The sequence below is a fragment of the Lepidochelys olivacea genome (assembly GCF_965140295.1).
Source record: "Lepidochelys olivacea isolate rLepOli2 genome assembly, chromosome: 6".
In the NCBI taxonomy this organism is placed as follows: domain Eukaryota; kingdom Metazoa; phylum Chordata; order Testudines; family Cheloniidae; genus Lepidochelys; species Lepidochelys olivacea.
In genome coordinates, this window is record NC_140416.1 from 25,005,852 (window position 1) to 25,024,879 (window position 19,028).

Genomic DNA, 19,028 nt, shown 5'->3' on the forward strand with positions numbered 1-19,028 from the left:
ATGTACAGAATCGATTTTCATTTCAAATTTTTTAAAAAATGTTTCTTTTTGGATGTAGACCAGGCCTGTAAAATTTCAGTCCAGAAGCTTGAGTGTTTTCAGAATGTTGAGTGAATGAAAAGAGGGCTAAAGGAAACATTTCGATAACCTTAAATACCGCTGTTAGGAGAGCTCCAGCTATACAACCCACCGCTACTTTAAATGATGATGTGCAATGTCTCTGGTAGGCAGATCATAGAGGGTCTGAAAAACTAATGCATTACAGCAAGGTTTTCAAAAAGATGGAATCACATAATTTAGGAAACAAAGTGGCTCTCTCCTGCCCCTTGAAACCAGAATTATTTCCAATTCCAGGTATCAAAGGTGGAGATTTACCATAGTTCAGTTCATCTAGGGGAAAATGCAGTTGTAGTTCAGGGACTACTGAGCTTCTCAATCTCTGCAGCTTTGTTACTACAAGTAGTAAATGCTCTGCCAGGATAACACGACCTAGGAGTTATCCTTCCCTTTTTTAAAGAACTAGTTGGAGTTTGTCTAGAAAAGTGTAGATGCTCATGGGAATAAAATGAGGCTGAATCGTGTAATTTTATTTTAATCTTACTAACATGTCATTTTGCTGTCAAGGCTGTTACTGTTGAATGTAGACACTTCCAAAAGCTTCCAGGAAGCTCAAAACCAGATTGGTTAACAGAGCATTGAGCATGGACAATACAGCTACGGTCTGTTGTGTTTACAAGTCATAGCATGCTGTTGGGCTAGTGAGCGGGACTGATTTAGTACTGGTTTCACAACACTTTCCCAATCATGATGACTTTATTCAGATTACATTCCCATAAGAGCCACACTGACCATTTACAAGATCTGCTGTTTAGTTTACAAACTTTAGAGGGCAAAGTCTGACCAGAACTAGCAGATATTTACCTGCATCTTTCCAGCTAGAATCAAAAGGAGTTTTACATATTATCGCCCATGCACTGATCTGAGAATGTAAACCGTATTTACTTCATTTAAATACAATTTTGATAGTTCAGATTGTTATTTATCAAAAATGAAAACACTTCACAAAGTACCCTGAATTCCAGATAGAGCTGATTATTCCAATCCACTGGTAATATTTTGAATTAAAAGATATTTTTATAACTCTTCATATAACTGCACCTAGCTTATGGCTTAGATCTTACCAACAGCTACACAATAAGTTAACCGCTATTCAGACAAATTAACCTCTCCCTTTTGAGGTCATAATGGTGGTAATCAAAGCTCGTTGATGTTGTTCAAAATTTTGACAAGTTTCCATCTAAATTTAAAAGGGAAAAAATGAAAATGTCTACAAAGATGACATCCCATTTCTGACCAGCTCTGGTCATTTGTTTTATTATTGATTTCTATTACCATAGCCTCTTGGAGCCCAAGTCATGGAGCAGGACCCATTGGCTAGGCACTGTACCAACAGTACAAAAAGATGGTTCATGCCCCTATAAGCTGATGGCAAAGGCTTCTCCAGCTACCTGTGGCATCTCTTGTGTGAACCCCTAATTACAATTACAGATGAGGATAAAACTGATTTGGTGTCTATCGTACATGCAAGATGATTACTTAAAACTTCGGCATAAAAATCTCACATAAAATATTTCACTCATTTCAGTCATTCCAAAAAATTAGAAGCAAGTCAGAAAAAGTGGCTGCCTGACTTCCAGTAAATGATGGACATTTCATCATATTAGGCACTGGTTAAGTAATTGATCGTTGGATAAATAGACAATACAGACCGTGACAAATTGAAATCAGGAAGGCTCAAGAAGAAATAAGGGAATTTACTGCAGTAAATTCCCAACAGAAGCAATGTTTGTTTGCATTCAACAAGCAAAGAATTGCCCAATTTGAATTTAGTCAGGTTTCTGTTAATTATTTCCCATTTGCTCTTTGAGATAAGGCTTCCTATAAATATAGTACCATTTTTCTTGTGAGAATCCATCAGAAAGGACTCCATTTTTCCGGGGCTTTGCAATACAGCAGTGGTAAGTTTCATTCCATATGGAAACTTCATATTTGTACCACTTTACCTTGTTGTGTATTCAATTTTTGTCTTAGAACTGGTGATTTTTATGATGTAAAAACTTAAGCGGAAACAAAAACTTCTATATTTACAACTTATGTCCCAGCCCGGTGCTGTGATGGCAGAGGGCATTTCATTTTTCTGAGTTGAAATCATCACTTTTGGAACTCTTCTGAATTGTGTGTGACTCTGAAGATCCATGTACCTGTTCCAAAGCAGATATAAGAGAAATTTACATTATGTCTGGAGTCTTTAAAAGATTGACCAGTTTTCTGACGTATATTCTCCTTCTATTACAGCCTAAAGAAGTGAACTATGAAGTTCTACAACTGCATGTTGTTGTTGTCCCTGGTACTATGTGTCAGTGCCCAGAACTGGTTCACTGATGCTGGATCATTCATAAGGGATGCTTATCGAGGTATGCTTTTTACTAACTGTTTGTTCTTCATCAAAACTGTCCTCAGCACGGTGTACATATTAAAAAAATTCATAAAAGAATAAAAACCCCACAAAGCCAAGCTGAAGACAGGAGTTCTAGACCAATTTCTGATAAATAAGAAATTTACTCAGTTCTTCACAAAAAGATACATTAGAATTTTTTCATGATCCCTTAAAGTGATGCAGTTTTAGGTCCCTCATTGGGAGTCCAAGCACAAGGCTGCTGAACCAGAGCCAATCAGATGGCAGGTATGGGCCATAGATAGTACAAATTATGGATCATAACTAAACAGATATTTTCACCAGACAAGATTCACTTAACATTTAGCAAGATGTTTAACTGCAACCTGTGCACCCAGCTGACCATGTTGTGACTTTAACTTCTGCACTTTCCTGATGTGGATCTCAGTGGGTCTAGTAAAATCTGGAGGCATATTAATACATTGAGAACTAATGGGTACCTTTTATATGTTTGTTCTTGGTTTTGTGAGAGGTGTATGCCAATTCTCAGTAAAGGAAATCTAATATACTGTAAATGTTGGTTGAATATTTTCAGAAGCTTTCCTTCCCCTTCCTGGAAATGTTTCTGGGGTCAGATAACTTGGGTCCTGATTCAGCACTACAGGAATGAGCATCTTCTGCAAGGTGCTGAACTTCCCTTATTCCTAAATCATGTTTCTAAATCATAGCTCTACTCCATTGTCCTGGTGAGTCTTAAAAGAGCACTGAGAGAAATTTGAGGGTTTCTTTGTCCCTAAAGAATTCCCCAAAGATATTACAACAGAGTTTTGTTGAGATTCCATGTTTTTATGAGATCCTTCTCAAGGGAACTCCCTTTCATTTCCTCTTCCAAAGATGTGACCTGGTGGAAGCTTCAGCTAATACAATAGCATAAATAGCTGCAAATCCATGTATCTCTAATGGGAGTCCTGGGTACCAAAGAAAGTTGAGCAATTTTTTTTGGCAAATATTAAATTAACCAAAAAATGCATTTCAGGGGGACACTGCAACTTTTGGCAAATTTTGGTCAAAAATAATTTCAAAACTGATAATTTTCACAGTGACCTGTTCTGACATTTTGCTGCAGAAATGTCTATTCAAATCAACCTGAACAATTTTTTTTTCATTCTGATGAGAAAAACTCTAACAAATCAGTTTTGGTTTGTAACTCAACAGTCTTTCTTTTTTGGATTTCTCAGATCTTCCACTGAACCAAAAAAATCAGATTTCAGAGGAACAGCCGTGTTAGTCTGTATTCGCAAAAAGAAAAGGAGTACTTGTGGCACCTTAGAGACTAACCAATTTATTTGAGCATAAGCTTTCGTGAGCTACAGCTCACTTCATCGGATGCATACTGTAGAAACTGCAGAAGACATTATATACACAGAGGCCATGAAACAATACCTCCTCCCACCCCACTCTCCTCGCTGGGAATAGCTTATCTAAAGTGACCACTCTCCCTACAATGTGCATGATAATCAAGGTGGGCCATTTTTGGGCAACAAAGCCCATTGCCAACTGTGCCCACATATCTCTTCAGGGGACACCATCACAGGGCCTAATAACATCAGCCACACTATTAGAGGCTCGTTCACCTGCACATCCACCAATGTGATATATGCCATCATGTGCCAGCAATGCCCCTCTGCCATTTACATTGGTCAAACTGGACAGTCTCTACGTAAAAGAATAAATGGACACAAATCAGATGTCAAGAATTATAACATTCATAAACCAGTCGGAGAACACTTCAATCTCTCTGGTCACGCAATTACAGACATGAAGGTCGTTATCTCAAAACAAAAAAACTTCAAATCCAGACTCCAGCGAGAAACTGCTGAATTGGAATTCATTTGCAAATTGGATACTATTAATTTAGGCTTAAATAGAGACTGGGAGTGGCTAAGTCATTATGCAAGGTAGCCTATTTCCCCTTGTTTTTTCCTACCCCCCCCCCCCAAGACGTTCTGGTTAATCTTGGATTTATGCTGGAAATGGCCCACCTTGATTATCATACACATTGTAGGGAGAGTGGTCACTTTGGATGAACTATTACCAGCAGGAGAGTGAGTTTGTGTGTGTATGGGGTGGGGGGTGAGAACCTGGATTTGTGCTGGAAATGGCCCAACTTGATTATCATACACATTGTAAGGAGAGTGATCACTTTAGATAAGCTATTACCAGCAGGAGAGTGGGGTGGGAGGGGGTATTGTTTCATGGTCTCTGTGTATATAATGTCTTCTGCAGTTTCCACAGTATGCATCCGATGAAGTGAGCTGTAGCTCACGAAAGCTTATGCTCAAATAAATTGGTTAGTCTCTAAGGTGCCACAAGTACTCCTTTTCTTTTTCAAAAAAATCAGAGTTTACTTAGCGATATATAGGAGCCTTTCTGCCTTCTCTAGAAGTACTATACTTGGAAGCCACAGTGGGGAAGTGAGAAGAATGGTGCTTGACGACTTCAGAGGACTGTGGGTGGAATAACCTCAAAGTGTTGTTTTTAAATTTTGCAGCGTCTCTATAATCCTTTCTCTCTTCTCCAGGCGCTGGGGATATGTGGCGTGCATACCGCGACATGAGGGAGGCGAATTATAAAAATTCAGATAAATATTTCCATGCTCGTGGGAATTATGATGCTGCCCAAAGAGGGCCCGGCGGTAAATGGGCAGCAAAAGTTATTAGGTAATGGATTCCACTTGGATTATGAGTTAAATGTCAATAAAGAGCTATGCAATCAAATAACTATGAAGTACATTGTAATTCATAACTAGTTATTGTCCTGTTCAAAGCGAGAACATTTTTATTTAACCTCTGAACTGGCTAAGTGTGAAGACCATGCCCATTCATGAGTTGTAAAGGTGATTTCTGAACTGATCTATTTAGATATATTCTGATATCAGATCTCATTACTTTGTGCCAGGAGGCTGATGTGTTCACCACAGGGCTTTTAAAACTTAAATAATTGCAGGACCTCACTTTAATCTTAAACTGATACATATTGCTCTGGGTATTTCATCCAAGAAAACTATGATCAATGGTTCATTTACAGTCCTCTAATGAGGATTGTTTTAAAATATTGCTGTTGAACGTGATGACTGTGATACAAAGGAGCTTATGAGGAGTGGGCAGAACTTAGTGGAGGCAAGTAATGGGAAAGCTTTTTAATTCACAACTGCTGGACTGATGCACTTCTGGGATGACCGATGCTACTCACAGACAGGCTAAGATTTGTGTCTGTGTGTGTGAGAGACAAGGTAGGCGAGCTAATGTATTTTATTAGAATAACTTCTGTTGGTGAGGTATTTGTGCGTGTCCTCAGTTTCATGGAAAAGTAGGGATTAAACTGGGGAAAAACTGAAAAGTAAATAATTTAGTTATTGAGATTTAATAATAAACTGTCTAAAATAATCTTTGTTTCCTCTTTCCAGTGATGCTAGGGAAGGTTGGCAGAGTGACGTTAGCGGCAGAGGAGCCGAAGACACACGTCAAGACCAGGAGGCAAATGCATGGGGCAGAAGTGGAGGAGACCCAAACCGCTACAGACCAGAGGGCCTTCCCTCGAAATACTAATGCAGCCTGTAATACTTTACAATGGTTCCATTTTTCTACCAGCTGTGCAAAACCACAATAAATAAAACCTTAAATTTCTGAAGCTCTCAGTGAATGAACAAACACCCTCAGCTACATTAGAAAGGATAAAAAGCAATATACATACAAACCTTCATGATTTGGGGCCAAAGGTAACCCTTAACTGCCCGGGATTTGGAAGATTCTTCCAGATTATTTAACGATTGTTCTTTACTTGATTTGTTGCGTATTCCTGTGAAGCAGCGGGCACTGGCCACTGTCACAGACAGGCTACTGGACTATTGTGATCCATTATGAAAATTCTCCTTTTTAGTGTTGTCCCCAGGGATCTGAGAGATGTTAATTGACTGGCCTAACATCACAGGGGAGTCTATAGCAGAGCTAGGAATGGAGTCCAGTTCTCTAACCATAAGACCATCCTACCTGGCTAATTAGTTGGGGGCATAAAAACCACCCTGCAAAGGTTTAGGTATCATGGCAAAAACAGAAATTTGTGGAGCAGGTCAGGAGGAAAGTTAACATTTTAAATGAAAAGATGAAAACACATTTTCTATGGGGCTCGGAGTCTGGGTCCACTTTAATTAGCAGTGATGGTGCTTAAGTTTTAAAAGTATATATTTATTGTTGTCAGGTGGGTAGAACCTCTGTTCTGTCTGAGGTCAGAGGAATCTTGGCTTTCAGAGTGGTAGCTGTGTTAGTCTGTGTCAGCAAAACCAACGAGGAGTACTTGTGGCACCTTCGAGACTAACACATTTATTTGGGCATAAGCTTTCGTGGGCTAAAACCTACTTCATCAGATGCATGGAGTGGAAAATACAGGAGGCAGGTATATACACAGTACATGCAAAGATGAGAGTTGCCTTACCAAATGCGGGGGGTTCAGTGCTAATGAGACAATTCAATTGAAGTGGAAGTGGGCTATTCTCAACAATAGAATACCAAGGGAGGAAAAATCACTTTTGTAGTGGTAATGAGGCCAAAGTAATCAGGGTGGCCCATTTCAAACAGTTGACAGGAAGGTGTAAGTAACAGTAGAGTGAAATTAGTACAGGGAAATTAGTTTTTGTAGTGACCCATCCCTTCTTCATGTCAGCCTAACAGTCCTGAGGAAGAGCTCTGTGCAGATCGGAAGCTTGTCTCTCTCCCCAACAGAAGTTGGTCCAAAAATAGACATTATTACCTCACCCACCTTGTGTGTCTAATATTCAGGGAGCAACACAGCTGCAACAACACTAATTACCCCTAGTCCCACTCTTGATCAAAAGATCAAAGAATTTAGCAGCATGCAGTGGGGGGTTCTTAGCATGACTTTGCTCAAATAATTTTTTAGGCCTTTCCTCAATTTTTATGGTAAAAGTGCATAGTCAATAGGCTTCAAATCTTACAATTTGTTGGAGGCAGGGGGTGCTGTGGGGTGGGTGAGGCGCTGTCTGTCTGTGGGAGGCAGGGCTGCAGGGGGGCGCTGTGGGGCGGCTGAGGCGCTGTCTGTCTGTGGGAGGCCGGGCTGCAGGGGGCGCTGTGGGGCGGCTGAGGCGCTGTGGGGCGGCTGAGGCGCTGTCTGTCTGTGGGAGGCCGGGCTGCAGGGGGCGCTGTGGGGCGGCTGAGGCGCTGTCTGTCTGTGGGAGGCCGGGCTGCAGGCGGCGCTGTGGGGCGGCTGAGCCGCTGTCTGTCTGTGGGAGGCCAGACTGCAGGGGACGCTGTGGGGCGGCTGAGGCGCTGTCTGTCTGTGGGAGGCCGGGCTGCAGGGGGCGCTGTGGGGCGGCTGAGGCGCTGTCTGTCTGTGGGAGGCCGGGCTGCAGGGGGCGCTGTGGGGCGGCTGAGGCGCTGTCTGTCTGTGGGAGGCCGGGCTGCAGGGGGCGCTGTGGGGCGGCTGAGGCGCTGTCTGTCTGTGGGAGGCCGGGCTGCAGGGGGCGCTGTGGGGCGGCTGAGGCGCTGTCTGTTTGTGGGAGGCCGGGCTGCAGGGGGCGCTGTGGGGCGGCTGAGGCGCTGTCTGTCTGTGGGAGGCCGGGCTGCAGCGGGCGCTGTGGGGCGGGTGAGGCGCTGTCTGTCTGTGGGAGGCCGGGCTGCAGGGGGCGCTGTGGGGCGGCTGAGGCGCTGTCTGTCTGTGGGAGGCCGGGCTGCAGCGGGCGCTGTGGGGCGGCTGAGGCGCTGTCTGTCGGTGGGAAGCAGGGCTGCAGGGGACGCTGTGGGGCGGGTGAGGCGCTGTCTGTCTGTGGGAGGCCGGGCTGCAGCGGGTGCTGTGGGGCGGCTGAGGCGCTGTCTGTCGGTGGGAAGCAGGGCTGCAGGGGGCGCTGTGGGGCGGGTGAGGCGCTGTCTGTCTGTGGGAGGCCGGGCTGCAGCGGGTGCTGTGGGGCGGCTGAGGCGCTGTCTGTCGGTGGGAGGCCGGGCTGCAGGGGGCGCTGTGGGGCGGCTGAGGCGCTGTCTGTCTGTGGGAGGCCGGGCTGCAGGGGGCGCTGTGGGGCGGCTGAGGTGCTTTCTATCTCTCTCTGGCTGGCCGCGGGGCAGGGTTGTTGGGGTTGGGCCCAGCAGCCGCGCGGCGGAGAGCGCTGAGCCCCCCTGGCCGGGTGAGCCGCGTGCGGCGGGATCCGGCCCCTCGCGGGGCTGAGCAGCTGGGGCCGATGCAGGAGCCGCTCCCGTTCCCGCAGCGGCGTGAGGGGTCGAGCCCCCGGGGAGGGGAGGAGGGAGCGGGCCGCGACTTGCTCCGGGTACAGCCCACGTTGCGCCCCTGCCTTGCGAGGCATTGGGCGGAGTCGACTGCCCCGGCCCGGCCCTCCCAGACCAGCGGCTGCCTGGGCGGCCGGGGGAGCCGGTGCCCCGTGGAGTCTACGCGCTGTGGGCTCTGGGTACATGGCAGTGCGGGGGAGCCTGTTTCAATAATCCGCCGCCTCCGAGGGCCCCGAGACGACTGGCAGCTCTTTTTTTCTCCATCCAAGGGGTCTTCAGCGAGTTGTCTCCAAGCTGCACCTCTGCCTGCTCCGGACCTGGAAGCTGTTCTCTGCAACTGGGTCCGTTGTGGCCACCGAGGGCGTGGACCTTCTCGGGGTGCCCCTGCTACACAACCCCCACCTTCGTGTGCAGTGGCAGAGTCCCCCTCGGTGCGCTGGAGGCTGGTCCTGGCAGAAACCACCAGAATCAGACACTTCCTGGACTATGACAGCAGGCACTGGGTGGATCCCCGAGTGCCGGTCAGTGCAGGGGGCTCTCCATCCTTCAGATCCTGCACGTACTCCAGGAGGTGGGGGCATCCTTCTTGCCCACCTCTCAGATTTTCCGTGAGTGGGTCCTCTGGGAGAGTGCTCCCTGCTCACCCCTGACCCTCCGGACCTTTTCATCAGGCCCCTGACCTGTGAGTCCCTTGGCACCCTCCCGTTTATACTTCGACTTGGCTGTGTGCCCTGCAACTGGTTCGCTGCTGAACCACACCACAGGAACAACTATACACGTTCGTGCTCCACACATTTAATTTCCTCACCCTCGTGTCCCACCCCGATGCCAAGTGGCAGGACTGCTTACCACCTGTAGACAGTGAGGAACCCTGGTGGGCCAGACTCTTTTCCACCTCTGTCCAACATCCCACTGGGGATACCGGTTGGCGGCTCCTTCATGGAGCCAGGAGCACGGGGGTGTACCTGGCATGGTTCGCCCCCATTCCTGACATCTACCCTTTTGTGGCATGAGGCAGAACCCAGCGCATGCTTATCTCGTATGTGCCAGGTTGCAGTCCCTATTCTGGCTCCTCCAGAACCTCCTGTTGTGGTTCTGGATGCACTTTTCCCCACCTCTCGTCATATAGTCACGCCCTTTCTGTGGCCTTATGAATGAGACCTCGTCATCAACCTCCTCGTGGTACTGGCAAAGTGTCCATTTACAACACCAGGATGAGGATGCTAGACAAGGGAGTACTCTGTTACTGTGGGGCCTATTTCCACTCCTCCCTGGTCTCACACATCCGGGCAGAGTTCCTCTGGGCAGCGTCTGCTGGCTCCTTAGGCAGCTTTTAGGAGCAATAGGTGCTGTCTGGGGTTCTCTGCTTGGTGTCGCCCTCTGGATCCCTAGTTCTGAACCTGTGGCCTCCTCTCCTGTCCCTGTTATTCCTTAGTTGTCCCAAGAATTCATTTGGATCCCGGGTCCAGTGGTCCCTTGCACAAGGCTGGGGGAAGGGCCTTTAGATGCGGGTGGGCTTGTGCAGCTGAGCAGCGAGTCCAGCTGGGGCTGATTCAGAAGCTGCTCCCATCCCCACAGCGGCGTGAGGAGCTGAGCCCCCAAGCAGGAGTGGAGGGAGCGGACTGTGCTTGCTCCGGGTGCCCCCCGCCACACACCATGCCTCTGCCTCGCCAGGCGCTGGGCGGAGTCACTTGCCCCGGCCCGGCACTCCCAGACCCAGTGGCTGCCTGGGTAGGGTGGGGGAATCGGTACTTCTTGGGGGGTGTGTGCTGTAAGGCCTGTGTACCTGGGGTGGAGGAGCTGGTGCTCCTTATGGTGTGTGTGGTCTGGGTACATGGGACGGGGAAGCCTGTTCCCCGTGGGTCGTGTGTGCTGTGGAGTCTAGGTACATGGGTGGAGGTCAGGGGAGCCGGTGCCCTGTACAGGGGGTGTCCAGGTGGGGTAGGGACCTGGGTTTAGAGAGAGTAGATGGGATGGAAGGAGGAATCAGTGCTATGTGGGATAAGGAGTTCATGCTGTGGTGGGGAAGGGGACACAGGTTGTGGCTGTGGGGGACCCTCCCATGGTTTGGTGGGGACAGGGATGCTGCTGGCTCTTGCCTGGAGTCACTGCCTGGTCATCTCTGTTTCTAGAGAATCAGGATTGCTGGAAAGATCTTGCTGGATTTCTGAAAAATGGACCGGAATCCTTCGCTCCCTTCTAGTGATGCTGAGGACAAGGAGGCTGCAGGGGATTCCATTGCGAACACAGTTTACAGAAAGAATTGGCTGTTCAGTAACCTTACAAAACTGATTGACGTGCATGATTGGTCCAGATCTAATGCATCCGAGGATGCTGAGGGAATTGGCTGATGTGATTGCAGAGCCATTGCCCGTTATTTTTGAAAACTCATGGCGATCGGGGGAGGTCCCGGATGATTGGAAAAAGGCAAATATGGTACCCATCTTTAAAAAAGGGAAGAAGGAGAACCTGAGGAACTACAGCCTCACCTCAGTCCCTGGAAAACTCATGGAGTAGATCTTCAAGGAAACCATTTTGAAGCACTTGGAGGAGAGGAAAGTGATCAGGAACAGTCAACATTGATTCACTAAGGGCAAGTCATGCCTGACCAACCTGATTGCCTTCTATGATGAGATAACTGGCTCTGTGGATATTGGGAAAGCAGTGGACATGATATATCTTGACTTTAGCAAAGCTTTTGATAACGGTCTCCCACAGTATTCTTCCCAGCAAGTTAAAGAAGTATGGATTGGATAAATGGACTATAAGGTAGATAGAAAGCTGACTAGATTGTCAGGCTCAACGGGTAGTGATCAATGGCTCGATGTCTAGTTGGCAGCCGGTATCAAGTGGAGTGCCCCAGGGCTGGTTTTGTTCAACATCTTTATTAATGATCTGGATGATGGGATGGATTGCACCCTCAGCAAATTCGCAGATGACACTAAGCTGGGGGGAGAGGTAGATATGCTGGAGGATAGGGATAGGGTCGAGAGTGACCTAGACAAATTGGAGGATTGGGCCAAAAGAAATCTCATGAGGTTCAACAAGGAGAAGTGCAGAGTTCTTCACTTAGGATGGAAGAATCACATGCACCGCTACAAGCTGGGGACCGACTGGCTAAGCAGGAGTTCTGCAGAAAAGGACCTGGGGATTACAGTGGATGAGAAGCTGGATATGATTCAGTAGTGTGCCTTTATTGCCAAGAAGGCTAAAGGCATATTGGGCTGCATTAGTAGGAACACTGTCAGCAGATTGAGGGAAGTGATTATTCCCCTCTATTCGGCAGTGGTGAGGCTACACCTGGAGTATTGAGTCCAGTTTTCAGCCCCCCACTCCAGAAAGGATGTGGACAAATTGGAGAGAGTCCAGCAAAGGGCAATGAATATGATCAGTGGGCTGGAGCACATGACTTACGAGGAGAGGCTGAGGGAACTGGGATTGTTTAGTCTGCAGAAGAGAAGAGTGAGGAGGGATTTGATAGCAGCCTTCAAGTACCGGAAGTGGGGTTCCAAAGAGGATGGAGCTTGGCTGTTCTCAGTGGTGTCAGATGACAGAACAAGGAGCAATGGTCTCAAGTTGCAGTGGGGGAGGTCTAGGTTTGCTATTAGGATACACTATTTCATTAGGAGGGTGGTGAAGCACTGGAATGGGTTACCTAGGAAGATGGTGGAATCTCCATCCTTCGAGGTTTTTAAGGCCCAGCTTGACAAAGCCCTGGCTGGGATGATTTAGTTGGTGTTGGTCCTGCTTCGAGCAAGGGACTAGATGACCTCCTGAAGTCTCTTCCAACCCTAATATTCTATGATAGGTATCATTTATCTGTCTCAGAAGATGTGCTGCAGACACTCTTAGGTACTGAGCTCTTTCTATGTTAACAGTTCGCCTGCAGGTTAAATAATGGGTGTTGTAACATGGAGAGAAAGTGACCTCCTCATTGAGTGACCTGCAATATGATTGTTCACTATGAATGCCTTAGTGGGGTCAATACAAGGGAGGATGAAGAGCTGTTTTAGCTAAAGGACAACTTTGGTGCAATAATAAATGGATCAGAGGGATGGGAACAGCATCCCAGTAGGAGTTGTGGGGGCAACCAACTCAATGAGTTTTAAGAAAGCGCTGGAGAAATTTATGCGTGTAATTGTATGACAGCGTTGATTGTGATGTAGGGAGTTAAGGCTTGAGAGCCCTTGGGTTCACTTCTGGTTTATGTCTTATGTTCCTAAAAGCTCATGCTTCAGGGTTTTAGTCAGCCACTGGCAGGGGATCGGAAAGGGATTTCCTGCCAGCCGCTGCCCCCTCATGTATTCTGGGAGTGTTTTTTTTTTATTATTACCTTCCTCTGAAGCCTCAGGGATAACCAGGACTGGAGATAGGATACTGGACGGGGAGGGCCAGGACTCTGGGGTGGCACCAAACATTCTCTCTCTCAGGTGCGTGGTTTGCTGGTTTTTGCTCACATGTTCAGGGTCTAATCGATTGCTATATGTGGGATCAGGCGGAATTTCCCTACAGGTTATATTGTCAGTGGCCTTGGGGGATTTTTGTCTTCCTTAGCAGCATGTGAATTTGGGTCACTTGCCAGGTTTATCTAAATATAATCTCACATAATTGATTATTTCCATCTTATTTCAGGAGCCTCGGACACTGGTACACCTCGGTCTTTCCTGTTCTCTGTTTGTGACACATAATAGTCTAGTCACTTATGGGCTGTAAAATTTTTGTCAAATTTTTGTTGTTGGGTTTAGTGTTCAGGTGCTGGGTGGTGATGGTGGCCTATGATATGCAGGAGGTCAGACTAGATGATCTGGCTGTCCCTTCCCACCTTAAACTGTATGACTGTGACTTGTTCTCATCTAAGCTTTAGTTATTTGAAGTTCACTAGCGATCTCTAATATCATTGTATGATTTCATAACTTTAATATGGCTAGCCCAGTGCACACAATTAATTCTGATCCACGAGAGTTTCACTTTGTCACTCATATAATGTTTTACTAAGTAGTCTGAAGATTTGTTTTGAGAAATATATCTTAATTCATCTGTATGTAATATCTCTGCAAAGGAAGTAATACTTGAACTTTTCAAGAGAGGACCTCACACCCTCTAACAAATGTTGATTAAACTTCCCAGCAATTTGTCAGGTAGGTAAGTATTTTTGTCCCTGCTTTTTTAGATGGGTAAATTGAGCCAACATGAGGTTAAAGACCTGCATCTCTTTCAAGGAAAGTCTTTTCTGCCTAAGAAGATTCATTTAGAAAATGCTTAAAAATTAGCAGTACAGTTTGGAAAGGTCTGAAAAGAGTAGATTGTTAGTGATGTCTGGCTTTGAATAACTAAAGCAATAGTTGTAGTTCTTGACTGTGACTCCCTTACTATTGCCCCATTTTCTTTTACTTCACTTGATAGGTCATTAGCCCTGAAAAGAGTGACTCCAACTTGAACTGTGAGAAAGTGCAGACAGAGCTAGATGAAGAAATGGAGAATGACATTTATAAAGTGTGGGACATGTCAATGGATGAGGTATGTTGGTGAGCATCCTGTAATGAAGTGTTGAATACAACTGTAAAGCTGAATAACGGATGAAATGCTGTGGTTGGGTGACAAGAGTGGTAAGATAAAGGAGAATAAAAAGGAAAGACGCAAGTCTAAGAGGGGAGAATAATAGGTTGACCAGAGAGGTGAGACAGAAAGCAAGGGATTCCAAAACAACTGGATAAATGAACAGCGTAAAGAAGCAGAGAAATACACAAAAAGAAGTGTGACACAAGTTGTACTGCAAGATAAGAAAACTGAATGGAACACATGAGTTGAAGATGTCAACTGTGAAAGAGAAGCAGGGCAAATAGTTGAGGATGAAAAGCAAATCACAAATGAGGGAAAGCGTATTTTGCAGAGCTGTATGGAATTCAAAACACAGGACAAGTTTTCCTGTACAAATGAGGGAGAACAGAAGCAGGAGTTCTTAGAAGTAAAGATTTCACTAGAAAGTCTGAAAAAGGAAAGGTCCTGGGAAGTGACGAGCAGAGCAGTTAGGCGCAGGTGAGCAACACACATGAAAGGCAATGCACAAACTATGTAACCAACTTTACGAGCAAGGGCAGAGCAAATGGGGGAAGGCGATAATAGGAGTGATCTATAAAATAGGAGATTGAATGAGTTTAAGAACTATGGAGGAATCAGCTCACTGAGTCTGTGGGAGGAAAAGCACTCACCAGGATATTTCAGAGGAGAATGAAGAGGTACATAGAAGCATCGCTTGCAGAGGGACAGGCCAGATTTAGACCGGGATGAAGTATAAAAAGTCAGCTGTTTGTGATGAGACAGATATCAGAGAAGGAGCTAGAACAAATTTGGTTGCGTTCTAACAACTTGAGAGCCTTCAAACAGTCTTTTGATAGCATTTGGCAGAAAAGATTATGACAAGTCTTGAGAACATATGGCATCCCCAAGAAATTGATCAAGCTGGTAGAAAACATCTATAGCAAGTCAATGAGTGCGGTGAGAGTAGACAAGAAGCTGATGGAAAGGTTCAGGATAACCATAGGAGTGAGACAAGGATGCACCCTTTAGCTAGATTTGTTCAACTTGATACTGGAATCAGTATTGTTTAGCACTGAGAGATAATATGACTCCTTTTATTTCATGTGGGAGGATAGTGAATCACCTTTAGATTCACAGAGGATATTGATTTCATAGCATTGTCCCAAGGAAGATTTACAGACAATAACTGCCAAGGGTAGATTAGGAATGCATAAAATTTGGACTGAAGATCAACACGAGGAAGGCAAAAACTGTGACAACTGGAAGAGAAGAGGGAAGAGGTCGAGATCAAATTTAGAGACAAAGAACTAGAACAGTTGGAAAAACATGGGAATTGCAAAGATGATATAAAAGAAGACTGCATTGAGAAAACTCTGCAAGATGTGGAAGGCTAAAATCAGTGTATAGGAGACAGTTATCATGCCTGTACCGTGGTACAGGTTGGAATGTTGGAGTGTGAGGAAAGCCGAGGAATGTAAGATACTAACTGCAGAAATGAACTGACTGAGGGGAGTTTTGGAAGTTTCAAGACTGTGGAAAATGAACAATGAAATAAGAAAACAGGTAAAGCAAGAAATAGTGCTTTTATGGAAGAGTGAAGAAAGATAATTACAGTTTGGACACATGTCAGGAATGTATCCGGAAAGGGTATCATTTTGGTGGTATATACCAGAGTTCAAGGAACTAGAAATGAGGAAGACTGAGGTTGCGTGTTGGATAGGCACAATGAAGAATGATATAGAACAAAAAGATTTAAAGATGAACAAAACCATGGAACTGGCACAAGACAGAAAGTGATGGAAAGACTTCTTTCGGCCCTGTCGTCGCTGGCCGATGGGAATCAAAGAAGAAGCTAGTTCCCAGGTTGATCTTTGAAGTAAGGGAGCCCGGGGTATGGGAGTTGCTTGGTGTACAATCTGGTGGTCACTGGTTGAGGATCACCTGAGATAAATGGCTGCAATTCCTTGTATTTTACATATGATTTGAACTAAAGCCTTTGGTAATTAGAGCTCAATACATCAGCCATTATTGATGCTAATTCTGGTGGCTTTCAAATTTATAATGGTTGTTTAATCTTCAGCATTTTTAAGTATAGAGATAATGTGATGCTGCCTTTAAAATGACACATTTCTCTATAGCCATGATAACTATTATTGCTATTAAATGTAATTAAATCTGATCAATAGACTAGGTTTATCGGTTTGATTGACAAAGTCCCAAGGTAGGGATATAACATGACTTGTTTATTTTGTGGGACAGATTGGTACCCAAAGATTACAAACACTGAAGTATTAGCAAATTCTCAATTAAAGAAAAGAGACATTATCTGCTTCTCTCAGTCTTCAAAATAAACAACTTGGGAGATGTCTCCCTCACTTCTTGTGGCTTAATGAGGTGAAATAGGAGTAGGAGGAGAAAATTTCTAATACATTCCTCTCTTGTACACGCTGATCGAGTCTGAATGGTAATCCCTTCCCTTGTGTTTCTTTTTATATGCCTGATATAAGGTCATTGGCTAAATTCTCATGGCTTAGGGAAAGGGTCAAGTGTGCTGAGAGAAGAAAAATAATTAAAATATAATTTTTTTTGGTACACTGTTGATAATTCAAGAATTTGGAGATATGCTGAGTAGGAGTTTGTAGAATTTCTCATTGATCTGATTGAAGGAATAAGGATGATAACGCCTGTGGACACATCAATGTACAGTAACTCCTTGCATAATGTTGTAGTTATGTTCCTGAAAAATGCTACTTTAAGTGAAACCATGTTAAGCAAATCCAATTTCCCCATAAGAATTAATGTAAATGTGTGTTGGGGGGGCAGGTTCCAGGGAAATTTTTTTCACCAGACAAGAGACTGTGTTTTTATATATACACAGTATATATATACATATACATATATATAGTGACAAAGTTCCTCCTCTGCCTTGGTGGGTCCTGTGCTTATTGGCAGTTTTTCTCGCCTCAGAGGTTCACAGCTCAAACCTGCCGTTCAGTCAGTTAGCCTCATCGCTGGCCAGCGTGGGGAAAAGAAGAAGAACAATACCCTCAGTCTCTGCTGATTAAGCTTCTGGCCTGGATATCTCTCTCTGTGCTTGGAACTGGATAGAAGAATAGAAGCCTATACTAATATTGTTCATTTGGATGATATGAACCTGTTGGATGGAGAACATGGTTAGTGAATCTTAACTCGTGAGTGCACCCGTCTAATACATGATCTATATTAAATATTGATTGCCGATTAAGCATAGAGAAGCATTTATCCAGAGTTGAATGATGTGTTGAGTTTTTTAAGCACTGATATAGGAAGATCACTTGGCACAGTGTATAACTTCATATAGTATATTGTACAGCATAAATATAGTTGAGTTTATAAATCAGTGATGCTCTTTGCAGTTTAATTCTGGTCTTCCAACAAATCAGCAGTATTTTTTTTTAAAAAATCATAGTCTTGTCTTGAGTGGTTCAAATCTCTTGACATTTCAATCAGATTTTGTTTTGGCTCCAGCTTTCTCTCTGAATTTTTGTTGCCCAGGACCTTGGAGAATCAGCTAATTCACTAGCATCATCTAGTGACGTTTCTAGGACATAGTGAACAAGTTTCTGCATCAGATTGCAGAATTGCAGTGAAAATCTACAATATCCTAAAAAGTCACACAAAGGAACTCTTTGGCTCTTAGTTTAATCCAGAACCTCAACAATGGCTATGAGGAAAGCTGTTTTTGGTGCTAAATGTCCATAAGCCCTTACAACTAGCCCCCTCAGTGGCCACAACAGACCTGGTTGCCAAGAACAGCTTCCAGGTCTGGAGGAGGTGCTGGTAGAAGACTGGCAGCTCAGAGACATCTCGCAGAAGACCCCTTGGATGGAGAAAAAAGAGCTGCCAATCGTATCGGAGGCGGCGGATTATTGGAACAGGCTCCCCTGCCCCACCATGTACCCAGACCCCACAGTGCACACACCCCACGGGGCACTGGCTCCCAGGGTCAGCTCTAGGTTTTTTGCTGCCCCAAGCTTAGGTGGGGCTGGGGCTCGCAGGCGGTGCTGGAAGCGGAGGGAGTTGATGTCCCCTTCTCCCAGCGCCTGCAGGGGCTTTATCCCCTCCCCTGCCCGGCTCCTCGGGCCTGCCCAGGCAGCCACAAGTCTGGGAGTGCTGGGCCGGGGCAGGTGGACTCTGCCCAATGCCCGACAAGGCAGGGGCACGATGCAGGGGGGCACCCGGAGCAAGTCGCGGCCTGCTCCCTCCTCCCCTCCCTGGGGGCTCAGCGCTCTCTGCCACGCGACTGCTGGGGCCAGCACCAACAACCCTGCCCAGGGGCTGGCCAGAGAGAGAGAGACAGACAGCACCTCAGCCACCCCACAGCGTCCCCTGCAGCCCTGCCTCGCACAGACAGACAGCGCCTCAGTCGCCTGACAGTGCCCCGACAGTGCCCCCTGCCTCCAAGAAATTGTAAGATTTGAGGCCTATTGACTACGCACTTTTACCCTAAAAATTGAGGAAAGGCCTAAAAAATTATTTGAGCAAAGTCATGCTAAGAACCCCCCACTGCATGCTGCTAAATTCTTTGATCTTTTGATCAAGAGTGGGACTAGGGGTAATTAGTGTTGTTGCAGCTGTGTTGCTCCCTGAATATTAGAGACACAAGGTGGGTGAGGTAATAATGTCTATTTTTGGACCAACTTCTGTTGGGGAGAGACAAGCTTCCGATTTGCAAGAGCTCTTCCTCAGGACTGTTAGGCTGACAT

The 19,028-nt window shown here is 45.7% G+C and overlaps 1 protein-coding gene across 1 annotated transcript; it reads left to right on the forward strand.

Annotated features, from left to right (window-relative positions):
* The first annotated feature begins 1,964 nt into the window (after positions 1-1,964).
* LOC311521777 (serum amyloid A-5 protein-like) lies at positions 1,965-6,141 on the forward strand. The gene is made up of 4 exons (XM_084630354.1): positions 1,965-2,018; positions 2,356-2,474; positions 5,037-5,175; positions 5,922-6,141. Exons 2-4 carry the CDS (start codon positions 2,372-2,374, stop codon positions 6,061-6,063), a joined length of 384 nt encoding a protein of 127 aa, XP_084486480.1. The 5' UTR covers positions 1,965-2,018; positions 2,356-2,371; the 3' UTR covers positions 6,064-6,141.
* Positions 6,142-19,028: the final 12,887 nt, after the last annotated feature.

What these genes read in the sequence shown, in the direction of transcription:
- LOC311521777 (XM_084630354.1), top strand. Translation starts at nt 2,372, where the DNA reads ATGAAGTTCTACAACTGCATGTTGTTGTTGTCCCTGGTACTATGTGTC. An exon ending in CATAAGGGATGCTTATCGAG is followed by an intron (nt 2,475 to 5,036) that starts GTATGCTTTTTA and finishes TCTCTTCTCCAG; the next exon opens with GCGCTGGGGATATGTGGCGT. An exon ending in TGGGCAGCAAAAGTTATTAG is followed by an intron (nt 5,176 to 5,921) that starts GTAATGGATTCC and finishes TCCTCTTTCCAG; the next exon opens with TGATGCTAGGGAAGGTTGGC.